At 49.2% G+C, this 24,398-nt stretch overlaps 1 protein-coding gene across 4 annotated transcripts; it reads left to right on the top strand.

Annotated features, from left to right (window-relative positions):
• Positions 1–117: 117 nt before the first annotated feature.
• Positions 118–24,291, top strand: STRIP2 (striatin interacting protein 2). Of its 4 annotated transcripts, none has more exons than XM_080391290.1 (21): positions 118–1,510; positions 3,043–3,112; positions 4,128–4,202; positions 4,306–4,440; positions 4,636–4,756; positions 5,074–5,142; positions 5,256–5,362; positions 5,480–5,607; positions 5,931–6,116; positions 7,340–7,563; positions 8,894–8,959; positions 9,622–9,685; positions 10,758–10,829; positions 11,124–11,198; positions 12,464–12,561; positions 13,103–13,229; positions 15,175–15,275; positions 17,394–17,460; positions 20,843–20,947; positions 21,340–21,544; positions 23,657–24,291. In XM_080391290.1, exons 1-21 carry the CDS (start codon positions 1,340–1,342, stop codon positions 23,905–23,907), a joined length of 2,517 nt encoding a protein of 838 aa, XP_080247416.1. In that variant the 5' UTR covers positions 118–1,339; the 3' UTR covers positions 23,908–24,291. The 4 variants fall into 4 exon arrangements, with proteins under 4 accessions (XP_080247416.1, XP_080247415.1, XP_080247417.1 ...); XM_080391289.1 differs by having other exon boundaries at positions 4,042–4,202; positions 4,311–4,440; XM_080391291.1 differs by lacking the exons at positions 20,843–20,947; positions 21,340–21,544; positions 23,657–24,291 and adding an exon at positions 18,475–20,741 and having other exon boundaries at positions 4,042–4,202; positions 4,311–4,440.
• Positions 24,292–24,398: the final 107 nt, after the last annotated feature.

Genomic DNA, 24,398 nt, shown 5'->3' with positions numbered 1-24,398 from the left:
TGTCTTTCAGGTCTGGCAGGAGCAGATGGGGAATTTTTTGGGCTGGGGGGTTACAGCAAGGGGGTGAGGGGTGGCGATGCCCAGGGACTGGATGGGGAGGTTGTCCCCAAGCTCGATGTGGTGCCATAGCCCTGAGCTCCCATCGCTGCCATGTAAAACCCAGTTGGGAGAGCTGCTCCGGTGGCCACACATCCTTGTGGCAGCCAGGGCTGTTTGGGCTGTGGGTGGCTGTTTTGCAGCTGATGTGTCCTTGGGGAAAGCGGACTGAGCAGTGCTGGAAAAAATCCCGTTATCTTTTCTGCTCCTGATTTGTCACATCCCTGGCGCGGACCTGAAAATGCTGCTGGGGTGGCGGAGGGAAATACCGACCTAAAGACTTTGTTTTTCCAGTGGCTGGGGAATGATGTGGGATGCGAGCAGCATCAAGATGGGTTGTCAAGCACCTCCCTGGCTGCATACCTATGGTCACCCCCTCAAAAGCAACCGTCCCCCCCGTATGGGGTGGAGAGGGAGGGAGGAGAGGAGCAGGAGAGGGAGGGAAGTCTGGAGCATTCCCACCCCTGGTTTCCAGCCCTCCAGGAGTTGCTTTTAATCAACATTGTGGTAAGGGGGGCTTGGACAACCCAGCCCAGCAGGTGACCCTGTGGGGGATGCTGGGGGTGCCTTGGGGATCCTTGGCCCCTGCCTGCAGTGGGTCAGCTGCAGCCGCCCGGGTGCCAGCAGGACCCGGCCCTCCCTGCACCCCCATTAGCCCCAGGGCACCTCCTGCAGCCAGCAGCTCCCCCCCTGCTCCCCCAGCCCATTGCCCCCAGGGGCACTCCGTGTCCTCCACAGCATTCCCACGGACACCCCTGTTGCCAGCAGCTCCAGGGACACCCGATAACGCCCCCTCCCAAGCATTTCTTGCCTCCAGCACCCCTCAGGGGTACCTTATCACCCCTGGGACACCCCACGGCCCTTCAAAACCTGTCATCTCCAGGTAAACCCCGTCTGTGTGTGCCCCCCCCAGCACCCCCTATTGCCAGCACCCACAGTCCCGAGGGTCTCCCACAGCCCTGCAACTTCCCAAGCCCCCCGTCACCCCCTGGGTTACAGCAACCCCCCCACACACACACCGTTATCCCGGGACACCCGCCCCGTCCCCACCACCCCCCGGGGACCCCCCACCCCATTCCACAACCCCTCTGGCCCCGCCCCCCACCCAATAGCGAAGCGGGGGTGTGCCCTCTGTCTCCGCCCCGCGGAGCGGCGGCCCAATGGATGCGGCGGGGGCGGGCCAAGGGCGGGGCGCGGAGCCCGGCCCCCACGTGCTCGGCGGCGCTGCAGAGGGGCGCAACGGATGGAGGCGGCGGGCGGCGTGGCCCCGGCCCCGGCCCCGGCCCCGGCCCCGGCCCCGGCCCGGGCTCGGCCGGCCCAGCCCCAGCCCCCGCCCCAGCCCCAGCCCCCGCCTCAGCCCCAGCCCCAGCCCAAGAGCCGGGAGCTGTTCAGGAGCCAACGGAAGGAGTCCGAGGTAAGGGCGAGGGTCCCCCCGGGCTCCTTCTGCTCGTGATGCGGGGACGCCCCCACTTGGGGTCCCCGGGGGCTGCGGCTGGAAGGAGCCCAGTCGGGGGTTGGGGGGGTTCCCGGCCCTGGGGGTGCTCCCCGCCCCTCCTTCCACCCCGGCTTGGGGTTTTGAGGGAGTCCCGCGGGGGTGGAGGGTGCCCAGTCTGGAGTGGGGACCCCAGGGAGGCTGCCCCCCACCTCTGCGTCCCACTCCCAGAGCTGTCGGCAGTGTTCTGGGGGCCCAGCTAGGCACCGAGCTCCCCTACACTTTCCAGGCGCCCACTTAGCCTCGCCACCCCCCGCCAGGGTCCAGAGGCCGCAATGCACCACCACCTCCCCGCCGCTTCACCCCTTCTGCCCAAACAGCTACCACCACCCCGGGCTGCATCACTCTGCTCTGCCCCAGCTGTGCTTGTCCAGCTTCGCGGATGCCAGGCTGGGGGAGCAAGACCACGATCCAGCCCAGGACTGATGCCCCCAGCTGCCATAAAGCCACCGCAGGACCCCTGTGAGCTTCCCCACCAAGTGGCTGTGGGTCCAGGGGCTCCCCAGGGACAGCTGACCCACAAAGGGTCCCTCCTGCCCCGGGGATGGTGCCTGAGCCGTGGCCCCCCGAGCCTTACCCGTGAATTTGGGGTTTGCTTTTCTCCTCTGGCTCAGCCTCGCAAAGCGGATTAGCGCTGCATGCACTTCACCAAATTCCTTGTCGGCTTTTAGCTCCCTGAACCAGCCCGCTGGCCTGGCTGCAAAAATTGGGTGAGAAACCAGTGTTTGTGAGCAAGTCGGGCTCAGCCCGGAGCTGCACATCCTCTGGGGTCATCAATATTAATCGTGATGATGTGCATCTGCTGAGAAGGGCTGCTGGGACTCAGAATGAGAAATTATGTTAATTTAGTTGATCACCCATTCATGTGTTCCCTTCCTGGGGCACAGCAGCCCGATGCTGGCATTGGGTTGTCTGGCTGCGGTCGCCCTCTCACTGCCCTGCCGTAATCCTCTGGCGAAGTTTCATGCTCCAGTTCCTCATCTGCAGGGGAAGAGGGAGGGAGATCCACAACCCTATGGGCTTCAGAAAGCCAAAGCCCAGCCCCAAAAGCTGTTGGATCTGGGATGCTGAGGACAGAACATCGTAGGTTTGCATCCTCCTGGGCACCTTTGCTTCAAACCAGCTCCAGACATTGTTTTTAAGCAGATGTGAGGCTCTTGAAATGCATCAAATATTCACTGGCACTTTGGGTCCTGCCTCTCTTTCCCCGGGACTTGAGAAATGCTATTTTTGCACTCGCCTTCCAAATTTGCACTGTATTTTAAGTAGCCTCATGCAGATGTCCCACTTGTGCCCTGGAAACCTGCATCAAGATTATCCGTGCACAAATCGCTGCTCCGGTGGTTGGAGGACCTTTAATGCAAAGGCAGAGAGCACTGGCAGCCATCCTGCCTCCCAAAATATCCGTGGGGATGCACCAGCCCCCCAGCCTAACCCCAACATGCTCTCCGCAGGGCTCGGTGGATTGCCCCAACCTGGAGTTTGAATACGGGGATGCCGACAGCCACGGCGCCGAGTTAGCAGGTGAAGCGGCATTTGGGAGCTGCGTTGCTATTAATAGATGCCTGCCAGGGAGGGGAAAAAAAATCCCTCAGGGAGTTGGGTGAGCGGGATAGGGGAATGGATATCGAGTGGTATCATCCTTCGGGAATAGAGCAAGAGGGATTTATTAATAGAGAGCCACTCGCTCCCCAGGGACAAGCAAAAGGGATGCATGGGGGCACGGGGATTACCCTGTTCTCCAAATTACCCAGGATGTGATGACAGGTGTGCAGGGGGTGGGAGGACGGGTGGCATGTCTAGTGGCACAGCCCAGGCTGGGAAGTGTCACCCCTGGTTGTGGGTGCCATTATGGGTCAAGTCCTCATCCTGTATCTTCCTGCTGTGCGGCAACTCTGGCTGCTTCTGCCCTGTAACCCTCGGGGTCTGAGCGTGTCTCTACCAGCAAAGGGGTTATTTTTAGCTGTGTGTGTCTCAGCTGCATGAGCTGGCCTGGCTAAAGCACATTTTCTCTGCAACAGATCCTTCCTCCTCCCTTGCAGGACTGTTTCAGTCCCCCATGGCGCTGCTCAGCACCACAGGACTATAGGAATTATATAGGAACAGGCACAACATTGTGTCTCTTCAAGTCCAGCCCCTATTTGTAGGTCCCAAAATGGCCAAGCTGCTGGGTGTGAAATCAGCACAGGTCTTGCCTGGGTGCTCCGACGGTCCCTCCCTTTCCAAACTGCCTTAACTGGGACAGAAAATGGCCCTCCAAAAAGGCCTATGAAATTGCAGATGCAGGTTGAGCACCATCGCTGTGGACAGGAGTGTGGAAACAGCTCAGCCTGGGCGTGAGGATAAAAATGATGAATTTGTTAGCACAGGGTGGCTCTGAGATGCTCCCTGGAGCTGCAGAAGAGCTCAGGGATAAGTTTAGGTCTCTGCCCCATATCTCCTTGGGTATGCAGGGATGCTTCACAGCCCCACAAGGAATTTGGCAATGAGGAGGAGGGTGAAAGTCCTCTGGGTCCTTCCTGACCCCTTTCTCCATCAGAGCTCTACAGCTACACCGAGGAGCCTGAGCTCAGCAACAACAGGAGGTGCTTTGAGGAGGATTTTCACACTCAAGGTACCAGCTCTGGGCTTGGCACTCCAGGGCTCAGGGCAGCCCCCCAAGGTGAGAGTGGGATCCCCGGGGAGGCACCCAGCTGGTTGTTGTGTCCCCTTTCCAGTGCAGGACAGGAAGTGGCTGGAGCTGGATGGGGCTCAGCAGAAGGCCTACATCATGCACCTGTTGGATGGGCTAGAGGTGGTCAGCAGGGACAAGCGGCTCAAAGTAGCACGGGCCATCCTCTACCTGGCACAGGGTAAGGACCACATCCCCCATGTCTGGATGTGGCCACGTGTCTGCTGCCTGGCTTCAGGATGGGGGCTTGGGAGAAACCATCTCTTGGGGTTGTGCAGGTCGGTGCAGTGAAGTTCCTTCCCAGGATGGTCCCATGTGCTCCAGGCATTCAAAGGTAGCTCCCCGCTAACCAGTGCCTTCCTTTGGGCCTCTCCAGGTGTCTTTGGAGACTGCGATAATGAAGGCGATGTCCTGCACTGGTCTCGGCACAACAGCTTCCTCCTGTACCGGCTGGGAACCTTCACCGCCTTCCTGGAGCTCCTCAACATGGAGATTGAGTGAGAGGACCCACACTGCCCTCACCTTCCTTGTCCTCTTAACCTTACTCTTTCTTTTCATGCTCCTCTTCTTCATCTTCTTTCTCCCCACCCTCCTCGACATCTTCTTCCTTCTTCATCTTCATCTTCTTTCTCCCTATCCTTCTTGTCCTCTTCTTTCTCCTACCTCATCCTTTTCACTGAGGACCAGGGAGGTGCCGCAGCCACGGCATGTCCTCCAGCGTGCTGTTCCCACCACTGCGGACATAGGCAGAGGGTTGGGATGAGGAGCAGCCTGTGCCCGGTGGCTGGCACTGAGCGCATCCTCTTCCCTGCAGCAACAGCCAGGCCTGCAGCAGTGCCCTGAGGAAGCCAGCCATCTCGCTGGCCGACAGCACGGAGCTCAGGTACACCCTCTCATAACCCCACTAGCATATTGGGTGGAGGCCATGGGACAGCCTGTGGGGAAAAAGTGGCCTCTGGCTGGCAGTGTCACCTGCCTGCCATGCTGTCCTGGCAGAGTGCTGCTCAGTGTCATGTACCTGATGGTGGAAAATATCCGTGTGGAGCAAGAGGTGGATCCTCCTGAGTGGAAAACCTGCCGGGAGACTTTCAGGATGGAGCTGAGTGAGCCACAAAGTTCATTGTGCCCTAACAAGGTCCCTTTGTCATGCTGGACCAGTGGGGAGACGTCAGGGACAGGGCATCTTCCCTGAACCTGCTCCTGGTCCCTCTCTCCACCAGGTTTCCCTGTTCACACTGAAGAGCCATTTGCTCTTCTGCTTTTCACGATGGTGACCAAGTTCTGCAGTGGCCATGCTCCACACTTCCCCATAAAGAAGGTCCTGCTCCTGCTCTGGAAGGTGCTTCTGGTGGGTGCAAACCCCTTTTTCCAGAGACTAGTCATTTTGGGAATAGTGCTGATGCAGCCTGGATGTTCCCTACTATTCAATCCAACCATAACGAGGTTATTTAGGATGGCACAGGAAGCTGACACAAGGCAAGCAGTTTCTTCTGGGATGAGGCTGGTCTGAGCCATGCAGAGGATGTGGGGTGGGGGAGAAGTCTGGAGAATGAACCAGTGACATGGTGTGTTCATCCTCAACTCTCCAGTTTGATGGCTCCCCTGGAAGCACCATGCAGTCCAGGTGGGATGTCTGCTCCCTGCTCTTTCAACTCTTTTGTTGGTCCCTAGTTCACGCTGGGTGGATTTGAAGCCCTGCAGGTGATGAAGGTGAGGAAGCGGGAGGAGCTGGGGCTGCCACCCTTGCCAGAGGACAGTATCCAGGTGATGCGCAGCATGCGTGCTGCTTCGCCTCCCACCTACTCCATCGAGCTCATGGAGCAGCAGCAGCAGAAGCGTGGTCACCGCAGCCGGAGGGTAAGAGCAGGTGCATCCTCCTAGCACGTGGCCCAGGATGGTTTTCCAGTGCAGACCATCACCTGTTCAAGAAGCCAGCCTGTGTCTGGGAGCATGGTTCCCTTTCCCCCCAAGTGCTCCTGTGTCTTCCAGTTTCATAGAATCACAGAACGGTTTGGGTTGGAAGGGACCTTCATCTAGTCCAACCCCCCTGTCATAGGCAGGGACGTCTCCAACCAGGTCAGGTTGGTCAGAGCCCCGTCCAACCTGGCCTTGAATATTCCCAGGGATCTACCACCTCTCTGGGCAGCCTGTTCCAGTGTCTCACCACCCTCATTGTAAAAAAAATTCTTCCTTATGTCTAGTCTGAATCCACCCTCTTTTAGCTTAAAACTGTTACCCTCTGACCTACCACTACAGGCCCTAGTAACAAGTCTGTCCCCATCTTCCTTACAAGCCCCCTTTAGGTACTGGAAGGCCGCTCTAAGGTCTCCGCGGAGCCTTCTCTTCTCCAGGCTGAACAGCCCCAGCTCTCTCAGCCCGTCTTCATAGCAGAGGTGCTCCAGCCCTCTGATCATTTTTGTACCCTCCTCTGGATCTGCTCCAACAGCTCCATGTCTGTCCTGTGCTGGGGGCCCCAGAGCTGGATACAGTACTGTAGGTGGGGTCTCATGAGAGCAGAGGGGGAGAGTCACCTCCCTCGACCTGCTGGTCACACTTCTTGTTATGCATCCCAGGATATCATCAGCTTTCTGGGCTGTGAGTGCACATCGCCAACTCATGTCCGGTTTTTCATCCACCAGTCTCAGTTGTGGCAGATCCGCCCCACAATGCACTTGATCTGGAGGAAGCAAGAGGACATCCTGACCCTATGGCAAAGGGCTGATAAGCACTAAGGAGCAAACTGCTTACAGCAAGCTCGCCTTGTTTTAGCTCCACTCTTGGAGCTGCCATGCTATGGTCCAAGGATGAAAACACTTGTTATACTAGGGGAGAGATGTCAGATAGTAGCTCCAAAAGTAAAGATGGAAAATGGTGTCACACCTCCTAGAGCAGCAAGTTTAGAGGTACAGAGGGGATTATTCCTTGTCCAGGCTTTGGTGGCAACAGCTAGGAGGGAAATATTCACCTGAGGAATGTCTGGGAGCTTGAGCCTTCCAGGATAGAGAGGTCTGGTGCCAGCAGCTGAGAGGGAAATAAAATCCACAGAGTGACTTGAATTTTTCCTTCCCCTTCTGCTGCAGCCCCTGGTGAAGCAAGACAGTTTGGATATCTACAATGAGAGAGACCCTTTCAAGAATGATGAAGCAGGAGTCGATGAAGAGGAGAATGATGACGTGGACAGCGGGATCGAGGGGGAACTGGACCTGATGGAGCGGGATGCAATTATCCCCACAATGCCTGCTCAGCGCCTGCCTATTGAAAGGGTGTCATTTCCCAAAGGGCTCCCCTGGGCCCCCAAAGTCAGGTAAAACCATCTGGTGTCATTGCCATCTTCCCCTGGCATGACCTGTCCTGGAGTTCATTTCAGGCTGAACATCAGTCCGTGGCAAGTTTGTTGGCCTCTGGCAAGTTGAACTGAAGTGACTCCACTTCTTTTGGTTTTTTTTTTTATCTCGGTTGGTCCTTTCTGGACTGGGTTTAGCTGCGCCCTTCCCCAGGTTTTACAAAGCAAGCATGGCTAAGCTTGGCCAATAAGAGGCAATGCCGCTTTTGGCTTGCCAGGTTGTACTGGAAAGGAGGCTTGTGTTAGAGTGCTGTGGGAGCAGGGTCAGCTTTACCAGTATCGATGGGTCTTAGTAAGGCAAGGTCCTAGACTAATCATCTTGGGAACTGGTTAATGATATTGCCTCTTGCTTGTTGAGTGGGACTCTTCTGCCTTTTTGAGTGGCCTTGCTCTAAGGTGAAAGATTGGAGAAAAACATCTAAGAACAAAGGAGTTAGTGCCTTCCCTTCCTGAGACCATGCTACACATGATATGGGGGAGCGTTAGGAACAGAGAGTGAAAACCTCTGCTCCTTTCCCTCTAATCCACGTGAGTTTTTTTGCTGTTGATCCAAAACTTGGATTTAATACAGTATCTTTAAAACACAGGAGCAAATACATCCTTTTTCATGCGGGAGCAGTGACAGGTAAGTGTGTCTATCCAGAGCACTCCTCGCAGGGACACAGCAAGAACTCATTTCCCACATGGGTCTCTGCACACATGGTGCCATGGTACTCCATGTAACTTAATGCTCTCAGCTTTGAAATCAAATGATTGCTGTTTTTCTTGGCTGGTGCCTGGAAATGCAGCTGGGTTTCTTTCTGCCTGTGAGAGCCTTGGCTCACAGTTCATGTCCTACTTGTCATGCTGAGACTCTGACCAGTTCTCATGAAAGATGCCCAGGGTGGACAAGATGTCAGCTTGCTCTCTCGGAGCACCACATGATTTGCCAGACTGTGGAGACAACATTTGTTCCCTCAAAGAGAGCAGATGCTACTTGAAGATGCATGTAGTAGGAGCACAGAAGGTGGATAAATAAGGTGCTGATTGTAGAGAACTCCTGTCCATTTATTTGCACTCTTCCATGGGCTTGCACAGCAAATACACATGGTTTTGGTTCACATTGCTCCCAACCAACAAGAGCAATGGTGGCTCTCACCTGCTGCTATTAAGACCTCCAGAAATAAATCCTAGAAATCTCAAAGGTTCTTGCTGGTCCCACACTGCAGTGCTTTCTGAGCAATGTAGGCAGTGGTCTGGTATATGTCTGTTTTCCAACCTTTTTGTTTTTGTTTCTCTGCTGCTCCATCAGACAGAAAGACATCGAGCATTTCCTGGAAGCAAGTAGGAACAAATTCATTGGATTCACGCTGGGACAGTGAGTGTTACATGTATAGGTCCAACAAAGTCTGTCCCGTAGCTTCCATCAGTGCAGTTTAACTGGTGGGAGGGGTCCACAAAGCTCAGGTTTTCTCAACTCAGCCAGCCTAAGGCACGCTCGGGATGATGTGGCACAGCACTGGATTTTGCTGGGGCTGCAGCAATGCACTCAGTGTTACAAAAACATGTTCTGGAGGTGCTGGTCTCCAAGGACCTCTTTCTATTAAAAATCACACCTAACCCAGAATAAGTGACCCCTGGCCCAAGCCAGAGACTGATTTGATGTGGGAGGGAGTCAAGACAATGTGGTATCCACAACAAATTACCCAGTTTGTGAATAAATCAAGCTGCAAGTGCAGTTGTCCTGGTACAGTGTCAGCAGGGTATATTCATTTCTAGGTGCAGTGTTGGGCTCAAGCTGGCTCCACATGGAGACCTGATTTTACCCAGTGTCACTCCTCTCTTGTGCAGGCTTCGCTGGGGAGGAGGTGGGAGGGTGGACAGTTCACACCAACCCCTCTTCTAATCCCTGACACATTGGGGATGCGTTCGATAGACTCAGTAGACTACAGGCTCCCTTTTTTACCTTGTATGACATGGAAGTGTTTGAACACAGATCTCCTTCCCAGCTTTGTACTTACCTTCTTTCCTCCTCCACAGAGACACTGAAACCCTGATAGGGCTACCACGGCCCATCCATGAAAGCGTGAAGACACTGAAGCAGGTGAGATGGTGGCTCCATGTGTAGTGCTTGGGTGAAGCAGCCCAGAAAGGCTTATTGAGTGGCAGTCAGCTTGTCTAACCTCATCCCTTGCTATTTTTGCTCCGTGGCACTCAGCAGATACTCTGAGGTGGGATTAGACTCATGGGGATCTCATGGGGGTGGAGAAATCATTGACCAAGATCACTAAGGCCATAGGGGGATTGCAGGGCATCAAGTCTACACACAAATTTTGTGATACAGCACTTGGAATGAGTTTCAGGTTCCTCATATGTATGCTCTCAGCCCACAGTAAATGTTTCATGTGAATTTAGTCTTCTGCTCCTCTTCAGCTGATGTACGGCAACATATTCAGTCTGAGCTCTTGCTCTCTGCCTTGGGAAGACAATCTGATTAATCTATTCAAGGTCTGAACAGCTTGAGAGGGGCTGGATATCCACCACATGCAGTGTGGTAGCCTCACATCTAACCTCTGGCTGAAACACAGTTGCTGGAAGGAGTAAGAAGATCCCTCCTTGTTTGTTGTGACAGGAAAGCCTTCTGGAGCTTCTTGCAAGAATTGGGGCAAAAATTGGAAAACCGAGTCCTCACTGCAATTCCAAGTAAATTGTCCAGTGCTTGGACTTTCCCTTTATCCAAGGGCATTGCTTTGTCCTTGTGAGCATTTGCCATGTGCTTTGAAGATAACAGACTTACAGAGTTGGGTTTGGACATACATGCCCAGACCTGTGCTGTTCTCAGGGGGAAGCATGGCCAGTCTTGGCTCCTGCAGCATTCCACGCTGAGTGAGACACCTCCAGAGGCCAATTGTCCCTATCTAAGGTCTGGATTGCCTTTTGGAGGGGATTGCCCCTCTCCATTTACTTACGGAGAGATCCTAGAAGGAGCAGGTGGAAGTAATCAAAAGCATGATGTGGGGAGGGCTTCAGGGACAGAGGGATGTCCCACACAAAGATGAGTTCTCCATATATCTGCTGTGACCTATACACCTAACTCGGATATTACTGAAACCGTCAACTGTTGTCATCACTGACCTCCAGTTGTGATATTGCTCTACCTCTGTGTATTTTTCCAGCACAAGTATGTTTCCATCTCAGACATCCAGATCAAGAACGAGGAGGAGCTGGAGAAGTGCCCCATGTCTCTGGTAAGAAGTTGCTGCACCCCATCACTAGACAGATGTGTGCAAGATTTCCGAGGTGTCATAGAAATCCATACATTCTCCATGATCCTTAGGACACACCTGGGATGCTCTTTTTTGTAGAAGTCCATATCTTGTTTAGTTGTATTAAGGGAGAAAGGCCTGGAGCTTGCAGTCAGCATGCAGCTATGTCCATCATTAAGTCCCCAGGCTGGGTTTTATGGAGATGACTGACATATCTCAAGTGTGTGGACTGGAAATACTTAATTTTCCCTTGTTTCTAATGTTTCTGTGTGCTAGGGGGAAGAGGACGTCCAAGAAACCCCTTGTGAGGTCTTGTATCGAGCAATGTTGTACAATCTCCCCCAGTATATGGTAAGTCCCTGTTTCTTAAAAGCAAAGAAGAGCTTTTGAGTGGGGAATGGTCCCAATCTGTGAGCTGCAGAGCTCAGCACGAGGCTGCTGGGGTGTGTTCAGGACTTGAATGATGAGATTTTGGTGGGAATCCAGAGCAGTGTTGGGTGTAAAGTACAGTCCAAAAAGAGTCATTGAGAGGATCAAGGAGTGTAGATACGCAGGGACATTGTCAAATTGTTGGAGATATGTCAGTGGTTGGAAAATAGGATGTGTGCAGAGGACTGGGAGCAAGGAACCAAGTTCTTCACCTTGGTGGGAGCTCAAAGCTGGCTCCTTCCCTCTGGACAGCAAGGAGACGTAGCCAGGGATGGCCTCGTGTCATCTCTAGAGGTGCGTGAGCTGTGACTCACCAGCAATTTATTTACCAGCAACTTACTGCATACTGATGCAGGCATCTTCACTTCTGACCTCAAGCAGCAACCTACAGACTTCATTGGTCCCTTGAGCCTTTGTTTTTCTTGCTGAGATTAATTTTTCATTACAATATTGTGCTGATCTCTGAGCATGGTGGCTAGCTGGGCCAGGAACCAAACTAAGCCATCATCATGGTTTACATGGCTCAGCAAACAAGGTGCTAATGCCTTCAGGTCTCTGGCAACCTGGCTGTGCTTTCAATAGCTTTCAAACCATGGAGACTCTGTAGGCTATGATCTTCCTTACAGGGGCATCCCTTGCAGCCTTCCCATGGCCCCAAGAGATTCCCAGAGGAATACAATGCATGTCCTGAAATTCAGCTATGTTGCCAGGATGGATGAGACTTCGAGCAACCTGGTTTAGTGGAAGGTGCCCCTGCCTGTGGCAGAAGGGTTGGAGCTAGATCCTTACGCTCCCTTCCAACCCAAACCATTCTGTGAATCTGTGATTCTGAGATGCTACTTGGGTCACGTGCACTCTGTCTGTAGGGAGAGAGAAACACTGATTTAAATGTATTAAGCTCCAAGTGTCCCTTGCATTGTTTTATTCATACTACTAGAGCTCAGGGGTTCATGATGCCCTAAATTAAGGCTGAAACAGAGCTGCTGTGCTTCCTGCACCTGGCCTGTCTGTCCAAGGTATGAAAGGAGAATTTGAGCTGTGGTGTAGTCAGTCCATCATGGTGAACCAAGCTTGTACTAGTGAAACCCCATAGAGTTGCCTTGAAGTTGTCCCATTTCAGCAAGTGAAGGGGAAGGAAGGAATGCCTCTTCCTGGGACCATCTCTCCACGCCCGCCCTCTTCTGCAGATAGCTTTGTTGAAGATCCTCCTTGCTGCAGCACCCACTTCCAAAGCCAAGACCGACTCCATCAATATCCTGGCAGATGTGTTGCCTGAAGAGATGCCGTAAGTCCCTGACAAGATGGCCACCAGCCATCCCAGCTTTGCCACAAAGTCTTGGACCAAGCAGGAGAGTTGGGGTTTGCCAATAAGTCTGGGAGTGCTACAGATTTGGGGACATCTCTTTGGATAGGTGCAAGCTACTGTTGCCAGCCGGGCAGAGGAGTGAAAGTCAAGGAAGTGATGCTGTTTTTTCAAAAGCGTAACAATTTGAGCACAATTGGCAGCCACTGCGCTCTGCTAGCTAAGTGGCATAAATCATAAAATCATGGTAACTGACCCAAATCATAAAGATACGTGAACATAGGGCAGGTGTCCTTCATACCACTCCCCCAGGACTGTTGGTGGAGGGCAATCAGCTTTTTTTCCCCTTTTTTTAGTGCACTTTGGTGTCACCAGGCAGGAGAGGATGGAAACGGGAGTCCCAGGGGGAATTGAAGGTCCCTGTTTCAGCAGAACCTGTCCAGATTAATATGAACTCAACAGTCCCTTAGTTCTCCTTGTTCCCATATCCACTGTGCTGCTGCCTTCTTTCCCTCCAACACAGCATTACCGTTCTTCAGAGCATGAAACTGGGGATTGACGTGAACAGACACAAAGAGATCATCGTGAAGAGCATCTCAGCTTTGCTGCTCCTGCTCCTCAAGCACTTCAAGCTGAACCACATCTACCAGGTGAGCATAGAGAAGGAAGGGGTCAGCCACTGCCAAGCTGGTCTTGAAGCTGGTGTGTCCAGATAGACCCTCTCCTAAAAGACCTGTCCAGGAAGGGTTTCCATGAGGAGCTGCAGATTGCTTTTCCATAGCAGTGAACCCTAGCCCTGGGCAAGGATTTGTATAGGGTTACTCAGGCAGGAATAACTTGTCTGCAATATATCTCTGACTGTGTTTTGACAGAATTGTTTCCACTCACGTGGAAGGAGTTTTCAGACTTCTGGAAAAACTCACACCGTGGCTGATCAGATTAAAATTTAGGAGATTATCATGAGCATGAGCCTCCCCGGTAGAAGGGGGAAGGGAATGGGAGTTAGACAAGGCCCTCTTTTGCTCTTTCTAATCTCCAACATCCAGAAATAGTGCTGGTAGAACCTCCTGAGGTTAACTAATCTAGTCTTCTGTCCCTCGTCAGGATCAAGATCTTGAGGCTCCGGTTTCTACAGAGCCTCAGATCAGTTCTCCACCCATTCTGCGAGTCAAACAATTAGTGTTTTCAATTTATTTTTTTCCTTTTAAAAGTTTCAACATGGTACGAATCCATCTGTGTTATGAAGCCCACTGATATTTATCTGAGGATAAATATAAATCCATATATTAGACTGGATAAAATGAAACAAAATCCTGTATTTTTACAACAGTTACTACATTTGTTCAGGGTCCCCCCACGTTTCTTCACTAATTTTTCTCACTTTACTCCAGAGCAGCTCCTCTCTTTTCTTCCTTCATGACAGCAGGAGCCTTGCAGTCTGTTGCTAAGTCTGGAGAAAGCTGTGGGATTTTCTCCCCTGATTCTGCTTTTGTGTCTGATTTTGGGTGAGCCATCATAATTTCTTTCAGCGCCAAAGCTGGTCTCAGGGTGCACCCCAAAAACCACTGCAGGGTCTGAGACAATGCTTTCAGAAAGTAGTGGAGGGTAACAGAGAGCGTGGCTGATCTGGGCTCTGCTGGGGGTCACCCTGTGCTCACTGGCTGCCACATTGGTAGAGCAGCAACTGCACAGACCTGCACACCAACACAAATCAAGGTTTTTTTGTCTCGGTTGTGTTGAGATTTGGCATTTCTTATGCCAACAGAGAAACGCCATCAAATTATTGCAGTTCAGCATTATCTTTGTAACGTTTGTATCTTATGTAACATACTAGTCGCTGGCAGCTGCATTTCCAAGCAGTGAGTGCATCTCAGATCCCAGCTAGTGGGAACTGCTGATTACTTGCAAATAATGGCAGCGGTGTCATCGGTGGCATGCGGAGTGTCGACAGCTTGTACCAGGCTGAGATGAGACATGTAGGAACAAACTGTTTGTTTGCTCTCAGGTTTGGGGTGTTGACTGCAGATTATTGACAAACATGGGTAGGATAGGATGGGATGGGATAGGATAGGATATTGCTGCTATTTGTGTCTGTCTCTTTAGAGGACAGTAGAGATTTGTTGTATTATGTAGCTGTATGTACCCAGACCATTTCATGTTTAGAGGGGGAGAGAAATTAAAAGCATTTATGAAGGCAAGGGTGCTTTTTCAGTCAAAATTTGAAAAGGGACTGGGATTAGCATGTGACAGCAATAGAATTATCATATTTTCTCATGTAATAGCTACATCTCCTTCCCTTTTATCCATATATTGTTTTGCCACAGATTATATTTTGAAAAGCTACACTGCAGTCATTACATGCAGCTATTCCTAAACTACTGACATAAATTTTGTGTGTCCACTTCATGGCTCTGGAGTTTTCCATCTGGTGGAAGTTGCTGTGTATGATGCAAGCCTTACACAGCAAACTTCTGCAAGGTGTCTAGAGCAAACCATCAAGACTGCTTTGCTTTTGGCTGGAAATGGGTTTCCATTCCCAGGTGATGCTCCCAGTTGTTCCAGCTAACCTTGACCCATTTCAATTCTCTTCCTCAGTTTGAGTATGTGTCCCAACATTTGGTGTTTGCCAACTGCATCCCGTTGATCCTGAAGTTCTTCAACCAAAACATCATGTCATACATCACTGCCAAAAACAGGTACAGCCACTTCTGGGAAAGACAGTGGTGATGGAGCAGGGAGGCTTTGTGCGTGAGGAACCCTAACACATGACTATGTGGTGGGACCAAGTGACCTCTGGTCCCTAGCCTGGCTTTGGGGCAGTATACTCTTCACTAAAGGAATACATTGGAATGGAGCAAATACCTTCTACTTAATGAGAAGGACAGATGCGGGGGGGGGGGGGGGGGGGGGGGCGGTGTGTCCAGTCTCTCACTGGACTACTGAAATGCATGTAGACCTGTCTCCCTTGCTGACAGTAGGCCCGTTTTCATCTTTATGTGGACTCCTGGAAAGCAGTCCAGTGCCACTGGGCATCTATGGGCTACAACTTCAAGAAGATTAGGTGGGGAAGAGTCTTCTAGGTCTTTTCCGCTTCATAGAGCTGTAATTCAGCTGTTCTGCCTGGCTTCTTCAGATTTTGTGTAGCTGTTACTGCCTTTTACTTCTGATTTTAGAAAGACACTAGCCCAAGTTTGAGCCTGCATAGGGACTGGCTGGACTACTGCAACTCAGTGTAAGAACTGAAAGAACACAACTCTTTCACAACTCAGTAGCACTGGGCTGGATTTCCCCATTTGCAGGGGAGTGTTGCTGTTGGAATAATGAAGAGATCCCTTTTCTTGCTTTTTGATGCACTTTAGCTCTGTGTGTAGGCTGGTTTGTCTCCTCATGGTGTGGTTGTGTGTATGTGAGAAGGCACGCATCAAAAAATAGAAAGTAATATATTAATTATCTTGCTGATAAATATTTCCGCTTTTGGTCCTGTGCTTTAAAGCCACATAAGTGAGGAGGAAACATAGCCCAGGAGCACTTAGCTCCCTCCTCTGCATTCTGATGGAGGCTTCACAGGCAGGACATGCACCTGTGAAATGAGGTGGGGTTTGCAGCTGGATGCTCTGATCCAGGGAGGTTTAGCTGTTCTGTCCAGCCAGAGTACCAGTTTGTCAGATAACAGTGAGCAATGTCAGGCACTGCCCTGCAAAAAGGTTCATGGAATTTTGCCACGTTCAGATGTATGGACCTGAGGCCAGTGATGGTGCAACAGGAAATATCAGAAGTGATGCCAGTACAATGGCAACTTGTGGCAATTGAGCTGTGTGGCTCCTTGTCCTGGTTCCCTCTGAGCTCTCCTGCTTGTATCTGCATGGCGCTTCCAGCTTTAGGGTTATGATGGATAGGAGCCAGCAGGAGCATCTGTCCTTGTGGTCAGACAAGCCCTTCCTGGGCTAAACGCTTTAAATGAAAGCCTGTTTGAGGGGATCTCCTGACCTTGGGTCTTCATCCTGGACCGCCTTTGACTCAGTGACTGTCAAGTCAGTTTGTTGCTCGGTTGCTGAAGTTAAAAACAAAAAATAGCAAACAAGAGGGAACACAAGAACTGAAGCTGTGTGACAATGCATGCTTCATTTTAGATTGGTATATGTCTTGGCATGGATAGCATCAGAGTGTGTGTGTGTATACATACACTTTATATATATATATATATGTACACACACACATATGTATACTTTTCTTGGGTTTTTTTATTAGCTACTTTTACAGAGGCAATAGGCTTGGAGGGCTTCAAAAGACCTGATGCCCTCATGAATTTTCTTGCTGATAATCAGATACTCCATTATAACCTAAGATCTGTGGTTTGTGGGTTTTTTTCCCTTTTTAAAAATATACATATGAATAACTAATCTTTCATGTCTTAATGGATCCAAATCCTTTGAGTCCTTATTAATGCACTCAGGATGTGCTTTGGAGCCAAGAGGAATCGACGTGCTCCATTAAGCTGAGATGCAAGGCAGCGGTGAGGCTGCGAGCCCATTTGGATGCCATCTGTGCAGTCGCAAGTGCAGGAAGGAGGCATGTCCACGTGGCACCAGCTGCAGGCTGGTTCATGTGCCCAATGTGGCTTGCTGGAGATGGGATTGTTGCTACGCATCCAAACTACTTGTTGCATCAGGCATTGCTGCCTTTGCAATTCAAATCCCAAGCACAGGGAAAGAAGACATTACAGATTGCTGGGCATAATCATGTAGATCATCTTAAAAAGTTGCTTTCATATTTACCTGGTTCTTAACAAGTCCCTTCTTTTGTGCCTTCTGCAGCATCTCCGTCCTGGATTATCCACATTGTACAGTCTATGATTTGCCTGAGCTCACTGCAGAAAGCCTGGTAAGCAGCACAGAAAGGGTCCTTGTAAACAGTATTGCAGTATGTGAGAGGGTGAGGAAGGATTTTTGTTTTCTTTTTTCTGTCTTCTTTTTTTGTACCCCCAACCTTTCCAAAATTAGACTTCTTCCCCCCCCCCCAGACTTGAAAATTCCTCCTGTCGCTATTCTGATCAGCTGTGGGGAGTTTGGGGAGGAGGCACTGCTGGCCTTGTGAAACCCATAAAAATAGTTTGGTTTAGAGTTTTCCCTTTCACTTTTCTAAATGAGAGAGCCTCCTTTTAAAGGGGATTTTCCCAGAGGCCATTGCCTCCCAGGTTTAAATTGCCATGAGCACTCACATTTCATAAAATGCCAGTAGATTAAGGAATGAGCCAAATTCCCTGTAGAGGGGAGCCTAAGTGTTATGAAGACCAGCCAGCATGATGACCTGTGTGAATATATGGACTATAGATGAGACATTAATGCTGGCAGGTTCATAACTGCAATAATTCAAATGCAGAGTAGGCTAGACTTGCATAGGGTGCAGAGCAGGGACAAACTTTGGAATTAACAGGGAGGGGGATCAGAGGGAAGTGAGTTGCTAAATGATGCAGGAATCATTAAGAAGCAGCCCGACCAAAACCAGTCTGGGCCAGAATGATCTCACGTTGCCTGGCTGCTAAAATCTTGAGCCTATGTTGTTTTCCTTAGCTGTGTAAAGGTTAAAATAGTTAAAGTGGAAGATTTTCCCTAGTTTCTACTAACCAAAGTTGCTCATGAATCCTTGAGGCTGTGGTCAGCCAGGACAACCAAACTGGTTTTATTGGATCTGTAGCCATGGCTTTCCTGATGTGCCAACTGCAATGCAAATTCCCACTGTGAGTTTATTATGCCAGAACAAATTTATGTAAAAACCTGCTGTGGAGCACATGTGGGTGGATGTGATGTGGGATCATCATGCATGGCCGGCGTGCTGGCTCAGTCCTCCAGTGGCGTTCCATGTGCCCTTCTGCCAGTGCTTCTTGCCTCCTTCTAGGTACCTGCTCGGGGTGAAAACTCCTGGACATCGTCTTCCTCTTTATCAACACCATCAGTCTCCTGTTTTGTGCTGGTCCGTGGGCTACTTGCTGAGGGCTGTGTCCCTGACAGGCTCCCAGCGACATGTCCTGGCCCAATGGGGACATCTAGCGACACGTTGCTGAGTACTCCCATGGCTCACGCTAATCCTTACACTCATGCTAAGTTTTACGGCTGTAGAAGACTGAACTTTTTTAGGAAAAATATTCCCAGTAGGGACTGGTCCCCAATTTGGGAGCTGTTGCATTAAATGACAGTGCCTCTTCACTTTCCTCCAGCAGACATGGACGTTAGCCTTACAGGAGGTTAATTTAATTACAAAATATGCAGAAACCAACTTGAATTTTACCATGGGTTTGTCTTCGGGAGGATACCCATGAATGTAAGGATTTCATAGAAATTAAACATGCCATGGTAATTGAGGCATATGCTTATGCACGTATTTATGTTCCTTCAGCCAACATTTTGTGTGTTGGTTTAGCTTTTTTTTTAACACTCTGATGCACTGATTTTAACATCCCAGCCGTAACACATATCTCAGCAGACAGAACAGATGATTATACTCTCAGTGGGTTGCACACAGGATATTGTGTGTTCAGTTTCCTTCCATGGAAAACCAGGCTGAGTTCAGCAGTGCTGTTTCCAGATGAGGGATCCTTTGGCGGTGGGGTAACTGCTGTCCCCACATGATATAAATCAGGAGTGGCTGCAGTCCCAGCAAGGTTGCGCAGGTTTCACCCCTCCTGCTGTAGGACAAGCTCTTTGATTCCTTGCTGGTCCCTATCTCCACTCTTCTGTCACAGCTCCCTGTGCTTGAGGAAGGGGCTGCAGAGGACCCTGCTGTACTATGTCATGGTGCCATGGGGAGGGGAACAGGAGACAGGGGTAAATGGAGGATTAAAGTCCATTTAGCCTATTCCCTCGTTCTGTAAATCTGATGGAAAGCCTTCCACTTATTTGAAGCTATAGAGACAACATCATATTGGTGACAAAAATAAATCCAGCTGCCTATGAAAGGGGTACTAGCTTATTCTACTGAGGTCTTTTTGGAAAAAAAACTGCTTGGTGCAGAGGGAGCATATTAGGACTGGGCACTGATATGAAACTGCATGAGCGCTGCTCCTGAGCTGGCACCTTCAGAGCTGCATGCAGCATCTGCGAGCACCTCAGTGATATCCCACCTCTGGGCTCTGTGTGTGAGCTCTGCTGTGTGCACAGGAGCCTCCAGCACAGGCATAGCCTTTACTGCCAGAAAAGTGGATTGGCTCAAAGTGGCTTGTACCAAATCCCAGAATTAAATAAAATGTCAGAACCACTTTCTTTTTGGCCTCTAAAAATTGTATGTACAATAGCATTTTACAGGCTTACTGAAGTGATAGGTTTGGTGCTTGCTTTTAAGAACAAAGGTATTATGCTGGCAGGATTTTCTTGGGTAAATCCAGTTTCAAAGCTGGATTAGACACTCTGACAGAATGGGCTCCCTGGGGTCATCCTCAGACTCCTCACGAGGATGCCCAGAACCTGGATCATGCACCAGGCTGCAGTTTTTGCCATGAGTTGTTACAGCCATGAAGCTGTAGCTTGCTGGAAGTGGCTTATAAATTAAGCAGCATTTGTTTCCGCTCTCATCGCTGAATAGGTTATTTGTGGGACACTTCTGCTGTGCTCAGTGCTGTTCAAGCATAAAGCAAGTTACTGTAGTGGAATTACTGCTCAAATGTGCCACAGGCAATATTTACGCAACCTGGAGCTGGACGTGCTTATGCTTAGCTAATATTTAAAATAATCTATCAATTGCACTTAAGTTGGAAGGGAACTTTGTTAGAGAAAAATCTTATCCTCCTGATAAAAATGCTTTTGTTTGTCATCCTGCATTATGTGACTTCCTTTTATTTGTCTGTAATATGTCCTCTAAGCATGTGGTAATTTAGGAATTAATTTATATAATTAACAAAAACCTGCTCTCTAAGCAGTGCTGATCACTAGGCTGTAATTTGCTCTCTGACTGTAAACAACGAATTCAAATCTACCACAATATATATTTCCCATGATGGAATAATGTGATTTACCTTAGCTCTTACTCTAAACCTAAATGCGAATTAAAATGCTGATCACATCTGAGTCTTTCAGAACGGTTTTCCCCAGAATCTGTTGGCTTGTCAGCTGCATGATGATAACCCAAGTGAGGAGGGAGCTCCACTGCTCACTCTCCATTGGAAAAAAGACCTGTGCAGACAGTAAAAATAGACTTTCAGCACAAGGATATCTCTGTGATAGTGGTGTTGGACACTGCAGTTAGGGTTACACTTTTCCTTCTCCACTTGCAGGAAGCTGGAGACAACAACCAGTTCTGCTGGAGAAATTTATTCTCCTGCATTAACTTGCTGAGGATCCTCAACAAGCTGACCAAGTGGAAACACTCGAGGACAATGGTAAGGTGATGTCCCGCCTCCCCAAGACTTGCTGTGGGCTGCCAGTGTTGCAATCTGAGCATGTCACCGGCTCTATACAGTGGGCTTCAGCCCAGCCTTCCTGCTGAGACTTTCTTCTGGCAGTGGTGAAGCTTCTGCTGCTTCATAATCTGCCCATTTTTGTTTCATAGACTGAGCCTTAAATGCAAAAATGCTTTTTGTTCTGCAAGTAATACTTATTTCTATGACCCTCAAGCCCTGTGCAGCAAGTGTTGGTTATGTTGAACACTCCTGTTTGACCTGATTGGGGTTTGTACTGTACGTGGCCCGGGTGTTAGTGCCCAAAGCTGCACAGGCAGTACTTGTGGGCTTTCTTGAACACATTGCATTAATTTCTCTTGATTTCTTGACAGATGTTGGTAGTCTTTAAGTCAGCCCCAATACTGAAACGAGCTCTGAAGGTGAAGCAGGCCATGATGCAGCTGTATGTCCTCAAACTGTTGAAAATCCAGACCAAATACCTGGGGCGCCAGTGGAGGAAAAGCAACATGAAGACCATGTCTGCTATTTACCAGAAGGTGCGGCACCGCATGAACGATGACTGGGCTTATGGCAATGGTGAGTAGTGCCAGGGAAGCATCTTCTCTGCCTGCAGAGTTGAGATCGGCTCACAGGGGTATGGTGTGGTTTGGCCTATAAACTTTTTTGAGTCAGTATTGGGGATTTTTTCAGAAGCTTTAAGGCACCGTTCAGCACCATCAGAAGAGAACAAACTGATTGCATGAGGAAAGGTGGGAATAATCAGATCAGAATGAGACATAATCAGCTTGAGTCTCCAAGACAAGAGTTTCCGCCAAGCCCAGGCCTGCACTTTTGCATTCCCAAATCACTTTTGTCATCAAGCCACTAAATTGTCCTGGTATCTGCTTAGGATGGCCATGGAGTGAAAATCTGACTGATAGCTCTGCAGCTCACACCTCAGAAATAGCAGTGGTTACATCCTGGCAGTGTGGATACTCTGAATCCTTAAGCTGAAGCACAGACTAGATGTGCTGGTCTGTTTAAACAGCTCTTATGTAATCCAAATCTATATTTTTTGAGAGACGCCATGAAGTTTCTGATGTTCCTCATGTATTAATCCACAGGGTGCATCAGACCACATGGTTTTATTCCCTTGTAAGTACACTCAGTTGCTGCAACAACTGAGCCAAGCTTAGGACAAGCAAAAAAAGTATTAAAATGACATTTTGCCTTAATATAGTCTGAAATTTTTGCTCTGCATGTATCTTCTTTTTAATAAGGATCAAGTAGGAAAATTGGGTAGCATTCCTGTTTTAAAACAAAACAGGGCAAAAAGTAAAAGCCTAACCTAAGTTTTTTACAAGGCAGAAAAGCATTATAATTATGTTAGGGTGTTCAACTGTAAAATATAAATTTTTGAAGACTTGTAGGCTTTTGATACTCATGATACCCCTATGACATTAATTCAGAAGAATGAAAAAGTAAACTTGATATTTTTAATTTTACTTTAGGGCTAGTGGAGTTCCCCCAAAAACCAAAGAGCTGGAAGGCTGGGGAAGACTGGGAACTACTTTTCTTTTATGGGAAACGCTATCCTGTCACTGCCTTTTTCAGCTGATTGTTCCCTGTTGGGACGAATACGGCAGCAGGGCTGCCTTATGCCACTAACGGGGTACAGCTATGGGATACTGCCTGCCTTGGGTGACTTAAATAGCTTGAGCACTATATGCTCCAAAAGAGCAGAAGACGAGTACCTACATCACCTGCCCTGGAGCAAGGGTTTGCGGTAACAACTGAATTTACATGGCAATATTGAGTATAATGCAATTTTAAGACAGATGCCAAGGATAAGTTGTTGTGTGTGTCCCACTTCCCTGAAAAGAGTTAAATCAGCAACATAATGCAACACTCGATTGTGCAATTTACTGCTTAGCAGAGACTGCATCTTGACCTGGACAGTTTGCCAGGGAAGATCTTGGCTTTCAGAGACACAATCTGGAAGGGTTTTTCCTGGAGTAATTATTTTTATCTTTGTATGTCTGGCTTGATACTCAGCTTGGACCTTTCCCCCCCTTGAGCACAGCTGAGCTTTGCCAATGAATTTATGGAACCTTTATGGAGCAAATAACTATTTCATATAGACTGAGAGCTCATAAAGACCAACTTTCAAAATACAACTTTTTTTTTCATGTTACATGTTGAGGTAATACTACTTGTTTCAAATATCATGGTTCTTACAGCTAGTTATTAGCTTTTCAACATCATTCATAGTTAGATTTGTCTAAATTTTAAAAAATGTTTTCAGTAGCTCATAAGAAGTTCACCAGGTTTTAGCTATATGCATTAAATCTTGGTCTCTGCTTGAGACATCTATGGACATTTACAGTAGATGTGGTGGGGCCTTTCTGAAAAAAGCAGGAGCTTGGTAATTATAGAGTCCTTAAAGAGCACCGCAGAGCAGAAATAATTGCATTTCTACAGGAAGCTTTCTGACTCTGCTTAATTTACAAGTTATTTTAACATATTTCATTTAAATACCTTAAATTGAAATGCACACATAATGGGAATTGATTAGGAATAACTGAGTGGCTAATACTCTGGTCAATTCAGGCATGTGGTTGCTGTAAAATCTTCATCCTTACTTTTGCTGAAACCTTACCAGAGTTACTTTTTCCACACTAGTTTGGTCTTGTTTCTTCTTCAATGCAGATATTGATGCAAGACCATGGGATTTCCAGGCTGAAGAATGCACCCTGAGGGCCAACATTGAAGCCTTCAACAGCCGGAGATACGACAAACCTCAAGACTCAGAGTTTGCACCAGTGGACAACTGCCTGCAGAGTGTGCTGGGACAGCGGCTGGAGCTCCCCGAAGACTTCCGGTACTCATACGAACTCTGGTTGGAACGGGAGGTGTTTTCCCAGCCCATTCGCTGGGAGGAGCTGCTGCACTACCAGTGAGAAGGCCACCTTCACCTGCCCCAGTCCCACCTCAATAAGGACTCAAGGTGCTACAGGCTGAGGAAAGGAAGATTATTTTGGACCTGGGTGTTCTTAGGCACAGCTGGAAAAAGATTATGGTCTTTCCAAAGAGACCCAGAGACCCCTGAGTATGCAGCTCCCGTCTTTTTGGAAGTCATCCCTTTCCTGTGACTTCTTGTAGACCATGCAGCATCAATTGACCTGCACAGAGGCCACGGATGAGGCTCCAGTGTCACAATAGTGGCAGTGTCAAGAGTGAGCTTATCTGGTCTTTACTTCAGATTGACACCAGTGTACGAGAGCTGAGTCCAGGTCTGTCTCTTAGCTTGGTTCACGCATGTAAGTAAATTTGTTGTAAAAGTATCTCAACTGTGAAAGGTTTTCATCTCTCCCAAATGCTCCACGCTGTGCTGAATTTGTTTTCATTTATTCAGTTACGGCTGTCTGATAATGTGCTTCAAACACCCTGC

This window comes from Falco punctatus (genome assembly GCF_963210335.1).
Source record: "Falco punctatus genome assembly, chromosome: 6".
Classification (NCBI taxonomy): domain Eukaryota; kingdom Metazoa; phylum Chordata; class Aves; order Falconiformes; family Falconidae; genus Falco; species Falco punctatus.
The sequence above is the reverse complement of the archived record's forward strand: the minus strand, read 5'-3'. Positions and strand labels throughout refer to the sequence as shown.